Source organism: Symphodus melops, assembly GCF_947650265.1.
Source record: "Symphodus melops genome assembly, chromosome: 18".
Taxonomy (NCBI): domain Eukaryota; kingdom Metazoa; phylum Chordata; class Actinopteri; order Labriformes; family Labridae; genus Symphodus; species Symphodus melops.
The window spans coordinates 16,219,684-16,239,134 of record NC_136708.1 but is presented as its reverse complement, the minus strand read 5'-3'; the positions used below and the strand labels follow the sequence as shown (position 1 = coordinate 16,239,134).

Genomic DNA, 19,451 nt, shown 5'->3' with positions numbered 1-19,451 from the left:
AATTAGTTTATTAAGGGATCAGTAATGATGTCAGAATATCTGTATACTTAATTATTTAAAGTGTTCATATGACTTATAACTCATCTTAAAGATATTTGTTTTTATTATTTTACCTGCTCCAGATTTTAGCTTACCATCGCCCAACTTCAGGAGAAATCTGTTTTGCTTGAACATTTTTTAAATACAACAGATAATTTTAGATCTGTACATGAGTGGGATGCTAAATCTTTTTTTTTTTTTTTTTTTTTTTTATTATTCTACATCAAAGACTCATTCTGAGCTGTACGTTCAAATTTCAAAATACGGGAGGATGAGAGCAAACAAAACGTGAACATGAACAGGAAAACAAAAAAAACGGCAATGAGAGGAATCATCCCTTTCCCCATCCCTTTGGAGGAGGCTCCAAAATCAACAAAAGCCAAAAGTTCTTCACAGGAGCACAAGAAGGGAAAAACAAATATACCTTTACAAATATTTTTTTCCTTAAAGTTAATGGTTAAAAAGGTTAAAGTACGACAAATTGCAAGAAAGCAGATGTGTCATGGCTCAACGATTTTATCTGTCACTGACTAACTATATAGTTTAATATTCAACATTTAGGTAGATTCCCTGTACTGAATAAGCAGCCAAGAACATTTCCTGTTCTTGCTAATGTGTGAAAAAAATAAATAAATAATAGTATTTCTCATCTATCTTTCCTGACAGACGGTTTTCACTGGGGTTATTGGCATTCCAGAGCAGACCTTTACAACTGGTGAAGCTCCATAAGCTTGTCAATTGCACCATTATGTGGATGGTGTGTACATCCTTTGAGAAGAAGATGCACTTATTGTGGTCTACTAACTAGCACACACTGGGATATCAAAAAGCCTTTGCGTCCTCTACACCATGAGGAACAAATGAAAAATCTATTCTGCAGAGGTCAATAGTGTTAAGGAGAATGAGAGGAGCTCCTGCACTAACCTAAGTGACATACTGTGATCGATATCCTCTATTTATGATTAAAATAGATGTCTCATTTTTTACTATCTGCTTCTGTCATGACCTCCACCTAATTGCTTTTTTTGTTTTCAATCTGCAGCTTCGCCTTCTCCATCTGCTTCTCTGAACACTCTGATCTTTACAAGCAGAGGAGACGAGGCATTTCTTATCAAACACCACAGAGTGAATGAGTGTAAAGTTCGAGCTCCTCCAGCGAGTTCCTCTGCCTCCTCAAATATCAGACCTTACAGAGTGAATTACAGTTGGAAGATAAAAGATCAATGGAACGAAGTGCTGAATCTAAACGGTGGAAAAACCCAATAATCGTCCCAAAATATTAACTTCATTAATTCCTGAAATGAAACCATTATGAATACTCAGTATAAGCTTTATTTAATCCCTGCTGGTTCAGCCCATGCAGCTGCATACATGCATCGAATGCTACAGTATGTCCTATAAATATCACACACAAACACACTTGGTTGTTTCCTTGACGCTTGTCGCTCGCCCACAGAGGCATCCCTGCATGCACCACAATGTGTTAACTACTTAGTGGTGATTTCCTCTTTCTTAAAGCTGAAAACCCACAAACATGAGAGGCTATCTTTTCCCACAGACGACAACAAGTTCAAGATGAGAAATGTGTAAAGAAAACGTGATCAGTCGAGCGTTTCATTTGTTATCAATGGATACATTTAATCCATTTGTAGCTGATTTATGAGCACCAAAAATGCATTTCAGATGTTGTATAGCAGGTCTCGAAGGTACTCCTTATAGTATCGTTCAAAAGTACCCAACATTGGTGGCGCCGATAGCGCAGCGGCAGCGCGCGCACCATGTTGCGAGGCTTTGCTCCTCGCGCGGGCGGCCCGGGTTCGCGTCCGGCCTGTGGCCACTTTCCCGCATGTCTCTCCCCACTCTCTCCCTGTTTCCGACTCTATCCACTGTCCTATCAATAAAGGCATAAAGGCCAAAAATAAACCTTTAAAAAAAAAAAAAAGTACCCAACGTTAATCAAGCACAATACAACAATGGGCAGAAACCTTAGGCAGAAGCAGGCTCATTTGTAACAGACGTCTTTCTTGACCTTTCTTGAGTGCATTAAACAGGGTTTCTTGAGCCCTGTTTCCACCAAGCGGTCCGGTTCAGTTCGGTATGGTACCTATTTATTGGCATTTAGTTGGGAATGGTACCAAAATAAGGGATCCATACCGTCCTACTTTTTTGGTACACCTCGGTTGGGTAGCAAAGAGTACCGATCCAAGCCGAAAGGGTCCCTTTGTTTACTGTCCCTTTCTTCTACTTCGTTGAACTTAATAATAGCGGGCTATTGTTGGGCTGCTATGATGTCACAGTTTTATATAGCTGACAATATCTGCATCTGGCTTACACTCCGCTTACCAAATGAGGGTAGTGTTGGCTGTGGAAACACAAGGAAAATCAGGGCTTACCATACCGAACTGTACCAAACTGTAATGAACAAACCGAATTGCTTGGTGCAAATGGGACTTTACTTTGCTTCACACTTAGACATAAATGAGTCTCCTTTCCTGACCAATAACAGCCTCCAATAATCACATTTAACACCTCTGATTTATTCCATTCCAGATCGATGAAAAAAATACTCACACACTCATTGTTACAGTATTTTCATCTCTCATTAGAATCCTGCTCATTACAAAAAAAAAAACTTTGACATTTGACCAACATTTACAGCATCACTCACTTCCTCTGTACTCAATCCTCGGTCTAACACCCTGAGGTGTGTGCCTCAGATGGACAGGGGTGTCAAACAGGGCGTGAGGGTAATTGTAAAACCTGGGGTGCAGAGCCAAACGCAGCACTGTTTGACTACCAATGATAGGGCTGGGATTCCTGCTTGTTGAAGCCTAAGTGAGTGTGAAATGTGTGTAGTCTGCTAAATGACATCTTGACAGCCCATGATGACAGCCTCACTTCCACAGCAGTCGGACAAGAGTGGGATGATACTGTATCCTTTCTGCTGCAGCACCTGAAGGCCCGTTTGAGCTGCATCGCTGTGTCCTGTATCAGTCCAGACGCATTATAAGCACTTTTAATGAGTGCTGAATTACAAACAGCTGTTCAGCCTCTCTCCGCCCTGAATAGAGAACAGCTCAGGTCATACTAATGATTTCTACAAAGTTATTTTACCGCAAGGTGCTATGAGTCAAAAGCCTCAGGCTCCAACAGATGAGTTTTATAGTTCTGGCTTGAAAAGAAATGGTTTGATACTGTTGGATGAAAACACTATTATGTATTTTCTTGTGGAGAGTTAGATGACAGGGTTGAAACAAATGTCAGCCAGCTCAATATGAAGCCGGAGCCAGGAGATTGTCATTAGCTTAGCATAAAGAGTGGAATATAGAAGGGGGAGAGCTAGCCTGTCTTTGTCCAATTGGAAATAACACAACAATTTTTCACCAGCGTCACTGAAACTGACGTGACAAATCCCCTCGTTTAATACTGACAAATAGTTAATGGTCAAAGTGTAAAAGGCGCTTTAAAGGAGGACTGTTTTGCTGGACATTTGACATGGAACACTGACGTCTTAGCACCTCCGCTGGTCTCTTCGAAAACTAGGCGAAAACTTAAAAATCCATTGGCAGTTTTTAATCATACATCAAACATAAGACACACGTGTAAAAACTGCTCGAAAGCAGATCTTTTAAACCTTTAGACATGCTATTTCATGATAAGCTAAACTAGGCTAGGCTAACCAGCAACTTGCTCAGGCTCAAGCATTGGAGGAGAAGCTGTAACCCTCAGTACAACTATAACTTTCCAGTCCTGTAATGGCTATTTAAATATATTATTATAATCAATTCACTCTTAAGAAAGAGAGGCTAATCGTTGTTTGCTAAATAACCTGTCTCTTAATGGAACACGTTGAGCTTTTAGGATTTTCCCATTTAGCGGTCTCAGATGTTGTCAGATACTCTTCTCACCGAGCTGGATGGTAAAATGTTTGGACAGCTTGTATGCAGTCCTTCCAATGAAGGCGTGTGCATGAACGAACAAAAGGTCGAATCAAACTCCTTCCTTGGACATGTTGATGCAGCTTGGTAAGCTGCTTTGTGGACGTCCTTGGCCCTTTCGCCCCTCACTCACTCATCTCCGTCGTACATGCAACAGCTGCATGTACTCAACCTTCGTCTGCATCGAAATACCGGAGTGTTAGCTGCATGCTTAGGAATACTCTGAGGTTAAAATTGTCACAGAGCATCTGCCATGGTTCTGACCCTGCCATATATTCACGGTGTAGTCCAACAGAGACAAAGATACCCAGACCTGACCTCTTGACTTGTGAGCGCTATAAGCTGAAAGACCATCCCCCCCCCACCTTCCACTTTCTTATAAAAACAGTACAATCAGGAGACAACAAAGAAGATTCAGGGATCTGTTTGCATTGAGAACATCGCCCTTTACATGCATGACTCAAATACAAAATCGCTTTTGTATGAACACTACTCATTTAAAGTTTGAGTTATAAATATTTGGAGCGGTGGGTATACTTATTTACTTTATTACCATTTAAAAATGTCAGGGGGAAACAGCTATTTCATTAATGTTCAGCCAAAACACGAGGAAGTGCAGTGAAAGCAAAGGGACGCTATAACAAAGTGCAAATTGTGTTTGCTGGATTGAATGTCAACTTCTGTGAAAGCTGCAGGGTAGATGAGGCTGCCAACAGCTCCTATTCAATAACCGAACACATCAACACAGACTGAGGGGGGGGGTCTCTATTGGTGGCATTTAGCTTTGTGTGTGTGTGTGTGTGTGTGTGTGTGTGTGTGTGTGTGTGTGTGTGTGTGTGTGTGTGTGTGTGTGTGTGTGTGTGTGAGAGAGAAAGAAAGAAAGAGAGAGAGTGAGTTTAGGTTTGAAAGGAGAAGTAAAAAAGAGCTGAGAGTGTGTTAAAAACAGGCGTTTATTTTGGTCATATCAACAGATCTGAACTTCTCTTTACATTTGCAGAGTAAGATGTGTTCGTATTAGTGTGCGTCTCTACTTCACCATGCGAAAACATGAGTGTATTCATGTAGGAATGATTGCTGTAAGGAAGAAAAAGGCCATGTACTTGTCAGAATGAATGAGGGTGACAGTTCTGCAAATGCATGTGCAAGGATATCCAGAGGACTCTGCAATATCCCCACACGACCATGCAGTATTTGTGTGTGTGTGTGTGTGTGTGTGTGTGTGTGTGTGTGTCACATGTGCAAGTTAAACCTGTCTATCTGTCACTGTCCCTATGGGGGGAAATTGATTAGTATCTACAACAAGTGCAGGCATATCTGACTGGAAGTAATGTAGATCAAATAGTTTCTCTTAAATGTACATTCATACTAGTGAAGAAATAATACCAAACGTTACTCTTTATTTAAATAGCCTACATACTTAGAGAGGGCTGAATAGTCAAGAGGCAGGAGATGATAAAGACATCTCAGTGGTCCTGGTAGCCTATGAGGTTGTTGGCACATAAACTTGAATGTAAGGCTGAAGTGAAGCAGCTGTGTTTTATAAAACTGGATAATGTGAAGTTTCTCAATAAATTAATCAAATGCAGCTGGCTTAAAGACAGAAATGCACAACAGATAAGTTTACAGCCATGCAAAGAGCCCCTAACTGTTTAATAAGATATTAAACGGAAACGTGATTTTTCTTTTCTTTTTTTAATAGTAGAAGGCAACAAGTCTCTGTTCCGGCTCGTCTGATACCGCTACTGAAATTTGGCTTCCCTGCGACCACTAAAACTGCCGCAGTCCTGATCATACACTGAAGTTTCCCACTGCCTCTTTACACGCACCTAAACAAACACACACTCTCAGCCCACTGCAGCAGTTTAACCCGAACAACAACAACACATTGTACAACACATACAGTACATCCCTTGCAGGAGGTGTAAAATGAGCGCTTACCGGAGAAAGAGGACTACCCAGAAAGCAGCATTCAGTCAGTGGCTGTGTCCACACAAACTGTTGGGATTAGTTCAGTCTGGGGCTCACGGTGTTTGCATGAAGCGCTGATATTGTCGAGTGGTCTCTGAAAGCTTCAGGGCGAGATGTGACTTCTTCTCCAACCTGCGAACATTTTTAGACAGCAGAGACTCGGGGCTGTTCATCTCTGTCCGCTCCTCTCTGAGCTTCTCGGCTCGGCCAGCCAGAACGCTGCTGAAAGAAGGGGGAGGAGGAGGAGTGCCGGAGAACTGCTGTTATTGCGCAATGGTTTGTGGGAAATGAAGTTCATTGGAACAAAAAGCTTGACAGGTGCCCTTCTTGGAAATGAGTTAGATTGTATGCCCTAACAAGCTGAAATCTACACATTTTGAAATACCAAAGGTGATGAAAACTGTTTAATCAATCAATTCGTTTGTAAATGATAGCATAGAATTGTTATTATCAAGCAAATACAAAAAAGAAATGAGAATATGTTTGAGAAACCCATTCTTTGAACCTGAGAAGTAGATACTTAAAGATAAAAAAAAAATCTACAGAATAAAGTAAAAAAAAAAAAAAAAGTAAAACTAATATAGATTGTAATAAAGTCAAATATGAATGTGTTTTTCAGTTTTTCACGTTCTCTATTAAACAGAGAAAGAGATTTAAAAAATAAGTTAGGGAAGGTAAAAAAACAACAACAAAGCTCAACTCTACACAATTTTTCCAATCATTAAAACAGAAAATAACTACTTATTTCTTGTTTCCCCTTTTTAGCTCGTATTGGCTGATTGACGTTTGTTTCAGGCCTGTCATCTAAGGAAAATACAAAGTGTGGTGTGTGTGTGTGTGTGTGTGTGTGTGTGTGTGTGTGTGTGTGTGTGTGTGTGTGTGTGTGTGTGTGTGTGTGTGTGTGTGTGAAGGAAGTACATAGGAAATGCTTCAGCCTCACAGTAGCGGTGTGTCTAAATTTAGAGTCTTGTGCCTCCTCTGTCCAACTGTCATATGCAGGGCTGGACTGCCAGGCGATCAGGAAAGAGACTTGAGGCGGCTGAAGTTAACTGTAAATGATCTCTGCTGGGCTGATCGGAGAGTAACACATTTGTTCTTCACACGCCCTAAAACAGGGTGGCTAAAAATATCCAATTATACAGAACAGAGGTCAAGGAAGTCCACAACAACATAACAGCAACTGACTTTTTTTTAATCAACTTGATTTTGTTTTCGTTCTGGGGTCTTTTTCAAAATGAACATTGGGGCTCACATAATACATAATAAGTGTACTGAGTGAATAAACTGACAGCATGTGCTACACATAAAAACCAAGCTCCACTGTGACTTCCACATCCTCCCCTGAAAATTGTTTTGATGACTCCTCCATAACATACAGACACTAACTCATTTCACATGAACAATAAATGGTGTAATCAAATTTGACACAAGGGCTACCATGCTCAAAATTTCAATGCATTTCCATTTTACACGTTTTTTTATTCATACCCTTGCAGGCTTTTGACCCTTTTTCATCTGCTTCCTGCACTCATTAGACAAGGCCGGGGACCAGTATCCAATCTTTGTCTATTTGATTATGAGATGTGTCTGTTTGATTGTCTATTTGGAGAGCAGCACCTTCCTTATTGACTTAGTGCCTGACAGAAACCCCCGCCACACCATACACAAACGCACATTCAAACTCATCCTCCCCTAATGCAATTCTGCTTGGTGACATGGTTTGTCAGACATTTACAGGAGGATGCTGCAGTGAGTTTTCCTTGGAGTTTGCTTTAATGAGCTTTGTCATGTCATCATGAACAAGTGATGCTGTTAACCGACACCTTACTGGACTGAATTTTAGATTACCTGAATAAAGGCAGTAAATCTCACCACTGGTGTTATTAAAAGGATTATTGCATGCTCTAGATAGAAGCATGGATGAGCTGCAATAACCTAAATGATAAAGTTAAAAAAGTCAGATCTGAGTGTTGACAACACCTTCTTTCCTGTCTTAACACATAAGGTGCACTCTTTTTTTTCCCTTTACAGCCAGCAGTCTACTTTTTATTATCACTTATCACATACTTTTATTGTACCACCTGTCAAAGAGTTGTACAAGATGAAAATCAAAGTCTGAAGAATAATGGCTGTTTACAAGAAAGCCAAAATATTGAATATTCATTAATCCAACCTTCAGGTGTAGGAAGAAATTGAGGTAGCAGGTAGTCTACTGTATTTAGGAATCTCCAAAAACATACTGAGCGGTTGATTAGAAATAGGCCTAGATTTTTTTTACACTACATGAACATACTTAAATAATGCTGTAGGCGTATCTATATATATATATATATATATTTTTTTTTAAGTAAAAAAAACAACAATAGCAGGTGCATGGATAGAATGTAATAATGTGTATGCCTTTACATATCTAGATCCCATTTATTTTACTTATATAGTACCTTATTTACAACTTCCCTGACAACGATACAACGCGTGAGTTTTTCTTTAATCCTCTGGCGCCCTCTTGCGGCCTGTACGAGAAGCACGAGCTCCTGTCACAACTCAACAACTAAGGTCACAACAGAAAACATGGCGGCGTCCAGGAAAGCAACCGTGGTATTGAAGGCTGTGAAGAAAATAGCGATTCAATTTTCCGCGTTTGAATCTAATATTCGGTCAACACGGTAAGAAACGCATGTTTAATGTCTTTGTTATATACGTGACTATACAGTCGATAAAAGCTGTGACTTGGAAACGAGTCGACCAACATTAACCTAGCCAGCAGTCACCATCAGATGATTAACAACGAGTTGTATGTTTCAGTCTTTACGGTGTATTTTAATAAGAAGCATAAAGTACTTTACTGCAATGGACACATAATTGAGGGCTTTTGTGGAGAGGTGGGACACGTGCAAGGTTATGACATCTCTGTATAGCAGAGCAGTAGCCCACATACTGCAAACACATCTTACATCTTTTATTTTCTGTCCTACAGTTCGTCTACCCACGAAGGGATTCAATTTCAGTCCAATTTATTTTAGAAAGCTGCCATAATCTAGCCCATTAGTTCTCAAAGTGGGTACACCATAGACTGTAAATAATACACTCTTCTGCTGGACACCTATAGGGGGCTCGCGACACAGCTTTAAAAATGTTTTTTTGATAATAATTACAAAAAAACATGTTTTAGCTATTTATGTTAAAAAATATTTTTAAAAGTATTTAGATTTTAATTAAAATCATAGTTATAAAGCTTCAATATAAGTCTATCAAGTCTATACATCCAATCCAATCCACTTTATTTATATAGCACATTTAAACAACAAAGAAATGTCTCCAAAGTGCTGTACATAATAATAAAAACAATTAAACAAAAATGTCCAAGGCGCTTCCATAAATAAAACAATAAAATCAATAAAAGATGTAGTAAACTAGTAAAATAAGTAAAAGACACAGAGGACCACAAAACTCACGCAAAGTTAAAAAGCCAGGGAATAAAAATGGGTCTTAAGACGAGACTTAAAACACTCCACCGTGGGGGCTGTTCGGACGTGGAGGGGGAGAGCGTTCCAGAGTCGCAATTGTTGTACTTGTTTTTTGCTTCTGGTCTTTTTTCCCCTAATAAAAAACAAGATTAAATGAATGTCGTTGTTTCTAGGCTGTTGAACTGTGTGTGCAAAGTTTAATGCTTTGACCAGGGGCGACAGTGGAGGTCCTCAGTCTCTGGCATCTTTATTTGGGGGTCGTGAGCTGAAAAAAAGTTTGGGAACTCCTTCTGATCTGGCCGACTGCGACCTGATCAGGAGGGATTTTTAGCTGGGTGTCATTATGTGATCTAGACAGCCTATACTTTAAATAAACATTTGATTTGATGTAAAAATGTTAATAGAGTTTAACGAACTTACACAGTGACATCAATCCTGCTTAATTAGACGTCAAGATAAGTGAAAACAATTAATGAACTTCTTCTTAATGTCTTTATAGCTGCAGATACACTAATTAGGTTTCTACTTAAAGGCCTTGTTGAAAAATGAATATTGATTATTAACTAAAGGTCGTTTACCACTTTCACTTTATTTTTTAAATAAGTCTCAGAGCTCCCCAAGACATGTCTAGGAAGCTTCTTGTTCCAAATCCACTCTGATCCTGTATCTGATCAGTGCTGTTTCTGTGTCTGTAGCTTTAATTGTAAGCAACCACGCCCTCTTGATGGGTTTTGGGTGGCTTGGGCTTTCTCTGTCCATGCTCAGTTGTTTACAGTGAGAAGGCAGAATCAGGGGGCAGAACAAACACCTAGCTGTGTGAGTGTCACCCACCTGAGGGGAGGGGTCCCCTCCATTTATGAGGTCACAAAGGGAAAACCTCGAAATGGACTTGTTGAGCACAAAAAACTGAACAACCGAAGCAGTCAAAAGACTGAGGGGATGGACTTTTCTCAGCATTGTTTATTTTTTGACAGGCTGAGGACAAATCATACTGCTAGAAAAACCTGGTGAAATGTATTTAACGTAACATGTAACCTTCTTTGCCCCACAGGGAGTTTCTCACCATGGTGGGCTCAGAAAAGGCCAGAGCTACAAACATGAACTGTGAGGTGATAGCCACAGTGAAACACGACAAGTCTGAACCTGTAGTGGACATAACTTATGGCAAGTATAAGCTGATTTAATTCAAATGTACAGGATGTTTTTTTTTTTCCTACTAGTGAGACTTCTCTAAAGTTCTCCAGCTTCCTGATATTGCCTAATACTGTAAACGTGTACAGCTGTTATCAGTCTGTGTTATTTTAAGTCTCCCTTATCCTGGTTATTTTGTATCCAAATAGGGACAATATGTGTTGTTTACTCAACTGTGTGAACCTCTCAGTCCTCATGGCTAGTTTTCACTTACCATTTATACTACATCAAATTTGAATATCGAAACTAAATAAAATTAGTTTTTTTTATCAAGGGAAGAATGTTGTTGTTTGTTTTTTCTCCAACGTCTCAAGAAGACGATATGAAAGGAAAGGTTTCACAATGACACAATCAGGAAGTTACGATGGAGAGACAGAGTTTAAAGTAACAAAAAGGACAAACTGAAGGCAACAACACGAGGGAGTCTGAAGAACACATTAACATTATTGTGACCCTTGATTGTACTCGGATTGTGTCACATGTGTATGAAAACTTGAGCACTTGCTTGCAGACAGCTTTTTGACCTCTTTTTTTTTGTTATACTGCAGTAGGTCTAGGATATTTCTGTTCATAACAGGATGGTTCTGAGAAAGGGGTGTTTGACCCAGTGAAACCACTGTGGTGTACTGGTGGGTGGAATTGGGAAAGAACGTGTTGCATTGTTTTTCTTGGATGTAGAGAAACTTTTCCTTTTGACCCAGAAAGACTGCTAGTATGTACAACTCTTAAGTCTTGTAATCCAATGCTTATGTTGTTACTGGATGATGACAGTGCGCCTAAAGTCACTACCAATGACTCAAGTGGTTACCAAAAGTAAAAATGTCTGCCATCGGTCAGCAGATGTTTTCCATTATGTGCATCCTCACTTTTGCACAGAGTAACTTTTCACCTTCTTGTACTAAAAAAATCAGGCATTGTGTCGCTATGAGTCATATCATTGTGTCTTTTTCCCCCTCTACTACAGTCGATGGAGAGAAGCTGGTGATGAAGGGAGCAAAGCTGACCAGCAAGGAGATGATGAACGCGTTTCAGTCACTGTGCACAGCCAAGGATCCACAGGCGAAAACCGCAGCGAAAAAATAACGCGTCTGTGTTAAATTTATCTGAATGTCTAAGTATTTTGTTTGAGGTTTATAATAAAAAGTATTTCACATTAATGCAATGGTTCTGGTGTAAATTGCCCTTTGAATTCTGCATTGATTGTGGTTTGACGTCATTGGCACAGGGATGATTTTGAGTCAGTTGCTGAAACTTCTCTTGGACCTCTGATTCTAAATTCATCATGGATGTCATGATTCAGCAGATCCTCCTTGCTGTCAGTACACCTTTCTACTGCCAAACTGTAAAAACCTTACACCCTCTTGTTAAGCTGAGTGAATTAGAAAAGATGTTACTCCCATCAGCGGGGATCAGTACAGAGCCCTGATGTGTTCTTACATAATGTACCTTTTTATTCCTGATAACAGAGACCATCCAGTGTTTGAGAGAACATTATGCAAGCTCCAACCTTTGACACAGCGGCCTTAGATGCAATTTGGCACAGTTTTAGATGTAAAAAAAAAGCCCCTTGCAACCAGTCACACTGAATTCCTGTTTCCTCTGTTAGCAACACTCTGCATAAACATCTGGAACTTAAAGGCTTTTCTCCATGGATGCTGAGATGTATTTAAAAAAAAAAAAGCTTTACTTGCATGTCTTCTTTACTAGTAAGGAAAAGCATTAACCCGCATACTGCTTCACAACTAATTGATTTTTTTTTTTTTTTATAACTCTGGTAATAGCTGAAAAGCTGTAAATAATTTGATATTACCGTTAATCAGGTCTTACATTTTCTTGATCCATTATTTCTGGCTATTCTGCTTCTTACATGCTAACAAGCCATTAAATCCATGAAAGTTATCTTGAAATAATCAAAAGGGATTTAATAACCTCGACAGATGACATTTAATGGGCAAGTTCCTATTATTCTAGCATGCCTGCAGCTCATATGGAGAGAAAACAGATTTTAAACTATCTTATTATTTCCCAACTGGGCACCCCAAATGTCTTATGGCTTGTAGTTGTTGTTGTTTTTTTTACATTTAGCAATGCCATTGTTTACTATAACAGGGGATTATGTTCAGTAAATTAACTATGGGTATACGCTTCATGCCTCTCTAGAAGTTTTTCCATTTTCAGCTGGCACTAAGACTAGCCTACTGGGGAATTTTATTTGTGCAATGACAGGCATGATACCAAAATAACCATTGTTTGCCTCGGTTTACTGACCACTATTTTGAAAATGTCCTATTCCTTTTGCTATAAAGCGAACAATAAACACTAAAACAATTTATCTTCCATTTTTATAGACAAAACAAAAACGTTTGTAAAGCACTTTTGTACAAAAAAATTGTAGTTAGGCTACAGATAGTAGAGAGGCTCGAGGCGGGACTTCGATGAGCTGTTGCGTGACGCAGCTGTCTGTGATTGGTTCCTGCTGCGTCGCTGGATGTCGCGCTGACCCTTTAAAAACGCTCCGACGCTGTTCCCACACTGAGCGGATTGAGTCCAGAGTTTGTCCTTAGGTCCCCGTGGAGGATATCGCATCAAGAAAAACTGCAAAAATGGTTGAGAAATTTATCGGGACATGGAAGATGGTTTCCAGCGACAACTTTGACGAGTACATGAAGGCAATTGGTAAGCAAATTATTGTTATGAGGGAATTTATCATAAATAAAGCATTATTAAATATAGCCTACTTTAGGCCTTATTAAATAATGTCATCTTGAATAAACTGATGTTTAAGGACAATAATGTGTGTTTGTCATTATTTTTGAACTGTGCAGTGTCTCATGGAATTATTAAATAGAATTGCTGATTTGATAACTGGTATTCGTCCACCATCCTATTCGTGTGTTTTATGACATGTATTTTCACGACATCTCTCTACCACTGCACAGGTGTGGGATTTGCAACCCGGCAGGTGGGAAACAGGACCAAACCCAGTTTGATACTGACCGTGAATGATGATGGGTCTATTTGCATAAAGTCACAGAGCACCTTCAAAACGACCGAAATCACGTTCAAGCTGAACGAGCCGTTTGAGGAGACTACTGCTGACGATAGGAAGACTAAGGTTAGTTATTGTGGTCTGATGAGAGAGGAAAAAAAAACACGTACACATTTCATCTACTCTCTAACATTTCTGTGCTGGAGTTAAAAGCTTGTCTGTGTTGTGTGCCTTGCAGACCGTGGTGACTCTGGACAATGGTAAACTTGTGCAGAAACAATGCTGGGATGGCAAAGAAACGAGCATCGAGAGAGAGATCACAGACGGGAAGTTAATAGCGGTAAGAATAATTTGGCTGTCTTTTTTTTTAAAAGAGTAAATGCTTCATATGCTTCATTACTCATAATCCGTGTATCCTTGCATCTTGCACACGGAATTTCAACAGTGTCACTGTAAGCACGTTTTGAAAATGTGATATTTACAGGATGGATGCTTTTAAAAATCACTTTTGCAAACATTTAAACCCACATTCTGCTTGAGAAATGTGGCGAAAAACAGAAAACACCCCCCTAATTTGTTCTTTAGAAGAGTACAGATATTTTATAAATGATTATGAAAATCCAATAGATGATAATCCGCTCAGTTCTTTCCATACACACCTACAACTGAATTAAATACTTCAGATTAACAGTAGAAATAGTTGAGATATTTTAACCTTATGTTTGCACTTGCTGTTTTTGCTCCACAGAAGTGCATAATGGGAGACGTGGTGGCGGTGAGGACGTACGTAAAGGATGCATGATGGCCGCCCTACAGCCCTCTCCTTAGATGCATTGCTGGATGACAGGCTCAGTTCAATGAGCGTATAATATCAAGCTAAGAGTCAAGGCGTGTTCTGCTCTTTTTTTCTTTCTTTTATCTTCCCTGTGTTGCCAAAATTCAAATTTCTGTGCCTTTGTTTTCCAACATGACACATTTGGGTTCATTTGGAATTGTTTTGGTTGATTTGAATAAAATTGAACTTTGTCAAAATGGTGTCTCAGGGACTTTATTGTACATCACGTCAGCGTATCTGTTTGTCCAATCGTGGCATTCTTGCGTTGCTATTACTGGGGCATGCCAAGGAATGCTATCCAAGGAAAAGAGCTCTAATGGGAACATACCCGCCAATCTGACCAGCTAATTTCCCAAATTGAATGTTTTTTCCTCCATGCTTTCTTCATACACTTTTTAAAACTATTTTGGCTTCTACACTTCTTTTAGGCTTCCTTATTTTGGCCAGAAAACAAAAGCTTCAAACATAGTCCCTACTCAAGGGTCAAAAGGTCACCTCTCAGCCCTTGCGATGATGTATGATGTGTGTTGGCAGGGCCTCCTTGAGGAATGTGAACTCTTTTTTAGAAGTATAAAGAGCATCATGTAGGGAGGTCAGCGAGGAAATGTTCTCCCTTGAACATTTCCCATACTGGCAGCTGTACGTACATGGAGACACGAAAAGCATTATGGGTAGTCCCCGCCCTTTGGCTGTTGATCAAGTGTTTGTGTGTGTTTTGGTGGGAGGATTGTTCCAGAGGCATCATCTACTTTCCCATGACAGGAAAAGGGAGACGATAGCACTGATTGAAGGTAATAGTTTTAACAGCTGAGACAGGTGATATTTTTGGTCAAACATTCATGTTTCTTTCTGTGTGTGGACAATGGTCCAGCAAAAGTCAAGGACGAGCAGTACTTCAGTTTATGGAGAGATGCCAAGTGGATGAGAACACAATGGACAGCTAAGGTCAAAAGTGTAGAGCTGTGTTGTTGGACATGTTAATGTTTTTTTTGTTTTTTTAATGGAGGTACAAGTTCCTTAACAGCTAACATTTAACCTGTCCATGACAAGAGTTAACGACTTGGTAAAGCCTTCAACTGCCTCTACTCCAGGGTACCCTAAACCCAGTGGTGTGGTGCAAGGTATACACAGGTATTCAGAGTATACCCACTTATTATTCATTCTCCATGGGGTACTTCTAAATCTCCTAGTAAATCTCCCAGTATGCTGCCATTTTTTTCCTACTATGTTGAAGGGATGACCCGCCCTACTCTGTCTCCAATTGGCTAGTACGCACTGATTACATATGCAAGTGTAGTCTTAGAACATGTCACTGTTGGGGACTGGCTACTACTACTGACTTCTTTGAGCACCACTACAATACTGTCTGTACCCCTTTGAAAAACATCTCTAGGGTGATTTTTTTTTTTTAAATTCTGTCTGGTAGAGGGTTCAAATGTATTTGTAACTTATTTATGACATGTTGAAGAAAATATGGAAGATTGTTCTTTTCTTTAATGAGCTGTATGTTGCAATGTTCCTTGGACACCCAAAGATAATAGGATGACCCAAAAGGTTAATCTGGTCATGCTACAAAGGTTTCACTCATACCAAACATGGGATCGACTTTGGCCTATGTTTGACATAAAGCAATAAGATCTGTGCTTAACAATGTAACACAAAGAAATAGAGACGTTGCACCCCTGTAGGCTATTTTTTAAATATCTTGCAATGCTTCAATGTAATAAGTAAACATGAAAACTGTTTGCTTTGCTTTTGGTACATAATGGAAAGTAAAATAATGAAATCTGAGGGATAGGGCTGTTAACATGATTAGTTCTTAAAAGTAAAACTTGCTTTGATGCTCTACAATCCATGAGTAAGTCTTCATCAATGTCATCAGTCATCAGGAGGTCTCCTGCTTTCATTCTTATGTTGTATGTCTGTGTGAATACTGTTCAAATACTGGGTATTCCACGAGCACAAAGTCTGATCATTTTCTCACAGTCAGAGAGAAAAGATCACATCTGCTCCAGATTGTCTTACAGGTGCAGTGCTTGTGATCCACAGGCGTCTCAGTCACAATGTTTGGATAACTGCAGGGAATCGGGCAGCTCTACACCTCCCTGCCTTATCTCAGACATCTTGATTTGACGGCACACATTGTTTTTACATTTATCAAAATAGGACTGGGGAACATGGAAACTTTAAGACAACTTAACAAAATACTCGCTGTATTTTGCAATTCTTTTCACACATATGTCAAGGACAAATTCAAGAGCAGCATTCAAGAACAAACAACCGTAAACATGAACAGTGTGCATGAGGCTGACCATCTGAAATAATAATCTAATAGCTTTCGGCCAAACAGGATAGAAATGAGAGGAAAGGTCCTGCTCCTCCTCTCTTGCCAACAGTGGACAGAGACAAACATTACCTCAGCAGAGCTGTTTCAGAGAGAAACTTAGGAAGCTGTACAGGAAAGAAAATGATAGCGAGGCGCTTACTGAGAGTTAACTGGCCGATATGGAAACTCACGGATAAACCAAAAAGTAGTCAGCCTTCTTCTCCTGAAGCCTTGTGTGAATCAATAAAATAAATGTAAAACACCATGACATAAAAATCACGTTGCATACTTTGTTACGTTTTCCTGCTAAGAGTGACTCCTACATCTCCACACAATGTAAAGTTCTGCTTGTTTACCCCACCGTGTTCGTCGTTTGTCTGCATTGTGTGTGTTTTCTCCAGCCTGACTTACAGACAAAGATATCTTGTTAACATAGAGACTATCCCGGACTTAGGAAGAATGAACTGACATCCTTTGCACAACATATGGAAAACTCCAACTGAACTTCAAAAATGTTGACACCCTTCCTCTACTTTTCCTAAATTCTGTTGGACACAAACAGCTTTCGTCTTTAAGTGCATCAGCAGGGCTTAGGACAAAGAAGAGGATATACTTTATTTTGTTATTGCGGAAATTCAATTTTACGCTCTCATATTGAGACATGCTACACACATACGAAATACACTCACATGCACAAACATGATTATATAGACACTGGGAGTGCTCCTGAGCTGGTTGGGGAGTCGTCGCCTTGCTCAAGGGCACTTTAGCAGTGCCCAAGAACCTGGCATCTCACCAGCTACCAGACCAATTCCCAGACTTAGTCTGCAATGGGACTTGAACCGGCAACCTTCCAGTTCCCAACCCAAGTCCCGGCTACGTTCTGAGCTACTGACCTTGATTTGAACTTTCTATAATTTTGCAATAAAACTGGTGGAGGTTGGACTTTCGTAAGCTGATGAGACCCTTGTGTGAAGTGTCTAAAAGTTCAGTCAAAACAACATAATCAGTAAAGCAGAGAACTGAGTTTTGACTATCCCAACAAGGATTGCAGGATATATAAACTTGAGTAAGGAAGAAACTCAGGGAGAAAATATCTCTTGCTTGGTGGAAGTGTGAAGATAATGTATGGTTAGACAGACAACAGTTCTAACAAGTAAGTTTATTTCCTTTGGCAAGACAGCTTTGGAGTCAAGCTGAGATGCTTGAATGAATGAGATGTACAAAAAAGGGAAGTGTTTTAAAATGCAGTCATAAAATTAAGCTGGACACTGTAAATCTTCAACTAATCTGTAAAATTCGACTTCAGGAACAAAGACACTTTTTCAGCCCGAACTCTGTGTTAAAATAGCCAAAGTGGAATTTGTTTTTGTCAGCATCTTTTACAATGACACATTCACACACAGAAAGAAAACTCTGGCTTAACCGTAACTGGATTTCAGCCCTCTTACTATGGCCTGATGTTGTGTCTGACACTTGTTTCATGGAATTTGAAGGAAAACAGAGAACAGCGCAAATCAAATCCTCCCCCAACAGTGGTGTGTGTGTGTGTGTGTGTGTGTGTGTGTGTGTGTGTGTGTGTGTGTTTTTCACAAAGATTTTTGTTAAAGGGTGGGACAACCTTGAGATCAACCTCTGCTGGAGTACATCTCACTGACTCTAGGAGGATTTCTTGGAAGTAAGATGGCTCCAGAATCACTCGAATCATTGAACACACATCTCCACAGGACCTACCTTACCTCTTCTGACCCAGGATATGTGTCCAAGGGTTACCACACTCAGCAGCAACTATGTCAGCTATGTTAGCCGCAAAGATCTGTAGGGGAGTCTGGCTGCCACGCAACAAGCTGCCTTTCCTCTAAAACTCACAATCCAGTTATACTTTAGAGGGAAATCTGATTTATCAACACGTCTGTGAATGTTATGCAAGCTGTGCTCAGTCTGGTGGCACAGAGGCAGCCCATTTGTCTCGTCAAAACACTGACATAGAAATGACTGATATCAGGAAATTGCAGGAAATTGTTGAAAAACAAACTCGAGCAAAACCTTGTGTGTGTTTTTATGCATATAGCAAATAAATAGATGTAGCCATAGGTAGCCATAGGCTTCAGAGTCTTTGTGCATCATTGAAAGAAAAAAACATAGATCTACTAGAGAGCTATTGGAAAAATACATCTAACATATTTTTTGATTTAGGTGAGCATAATATGAATAAAATATACTTAATAAAAAGGTTGATCCCATTTCTGCCATTGACTCTGCCCATTGGTCCCCCAATCTTAAAAACCTCAGCTTTATTAATGCACAAACATTGCGTTTAATTATTTTCCCTGTTGACACAAACCCTTTAAAATTACTGAATAACACTTGCTTCAGTCAATCTCCCAAAATGAGAAATGAAATAAAATGCTTGATCAAAACTATGAAGATGTCCTTAAATGACGCTTTTAATCAAAGCTCTTCAGATGGTTTGTAGCTGACTGAAAATGTAGCTTCTGAAGGTCTCAGTACTGTATATGAGGAAGTGTATTTTGCCTTTGAGAACAGCACAAAGAGTCACTGTTTTTCAGGTCATCCCAGCAGGAGTTCCTGTTGAGCCTAAGCTTAGATCAAAAGAAACCCCTGTGAATTATTGTATAGCTAAGAGGAAGGATGGTGGAAGTCTCTATAGTGAGGCTACACATAACACACCCTACAC

At 39.7% G+C, this 19,451-nt stretch overlaps 3 protein-coding genes across 3 annotated transcripts in view; 2 read left to right on the top strand and 1 right to left on the bottom strand.

Moving 5' to 3' along the window:
- The window catches only part of pag1 (phosphoprotein membrane anchor with glycosphingolipid microdomains 1), a 48,822-nt gene extending 42,524 nt beyond the window's left edge, over positions 1 to 6,298 (bottom strand). Inside the window, exon 1 of the mRNA XM_079367703.1 lies at positions 5,916 to 6,298. The gene's annotated coding sequence lies outside the window, so the exon portion shown is untranslated. The remainder of the gene's footprint in view (positions 1 to 5,915) is intronic.
- A 2,164-nt stretch (positions 6,299 to 8,462) lies between these two features.
- On the top strand, positions 8,463 to 11,760 carry mrpl53 (mitochondrial ribosomal protein L53). The gene is made up of 3 exons (XM_079368651.1): positions 8,463 to 8,611; positions 10,464 to 10,576; positions 11,568 to 11,760. The coding sequence occupies exons 1-3, from the start codon at positions 8,517 to 8,519 to the stop codon at positions 11,684 to 11,686; spliced, it is 327 nt and encodes a 108-aa protein (XP_079224777.1). The 5' UTR covers positions 8,463 to 8,516; the 3' UTR covers positions 11,687 to 11,760.
- Positions 11,761 to 13,123: 1,363 nt separating this feature from the next.
- On the top strand, positions 13,124 to 14,624 carry fabp4a (fatty acid binding protein 4a). The gene is made up of 4 exons (XM_079368641.1): positions 13,124 to 13,279; positions 13,543 to 13,718; positions 13,831 to 13,932; positions 14,341 to 14,624. The coding sequence occupies exons 1-4, from the start codon at positions 13,207 to 13,209 to the stop codon at positions 14,392 to 14,394; spliced, it is 405 nt and encodes a 134-aa protein (XP_079224767.1). The 5' UTR covers positions 13,124 to 13,206; the 3' UTR covers positions 14,395 to 14,624.
- Positions 14,625 to 19,451: the final 4,827 nt, after the last annotated feature.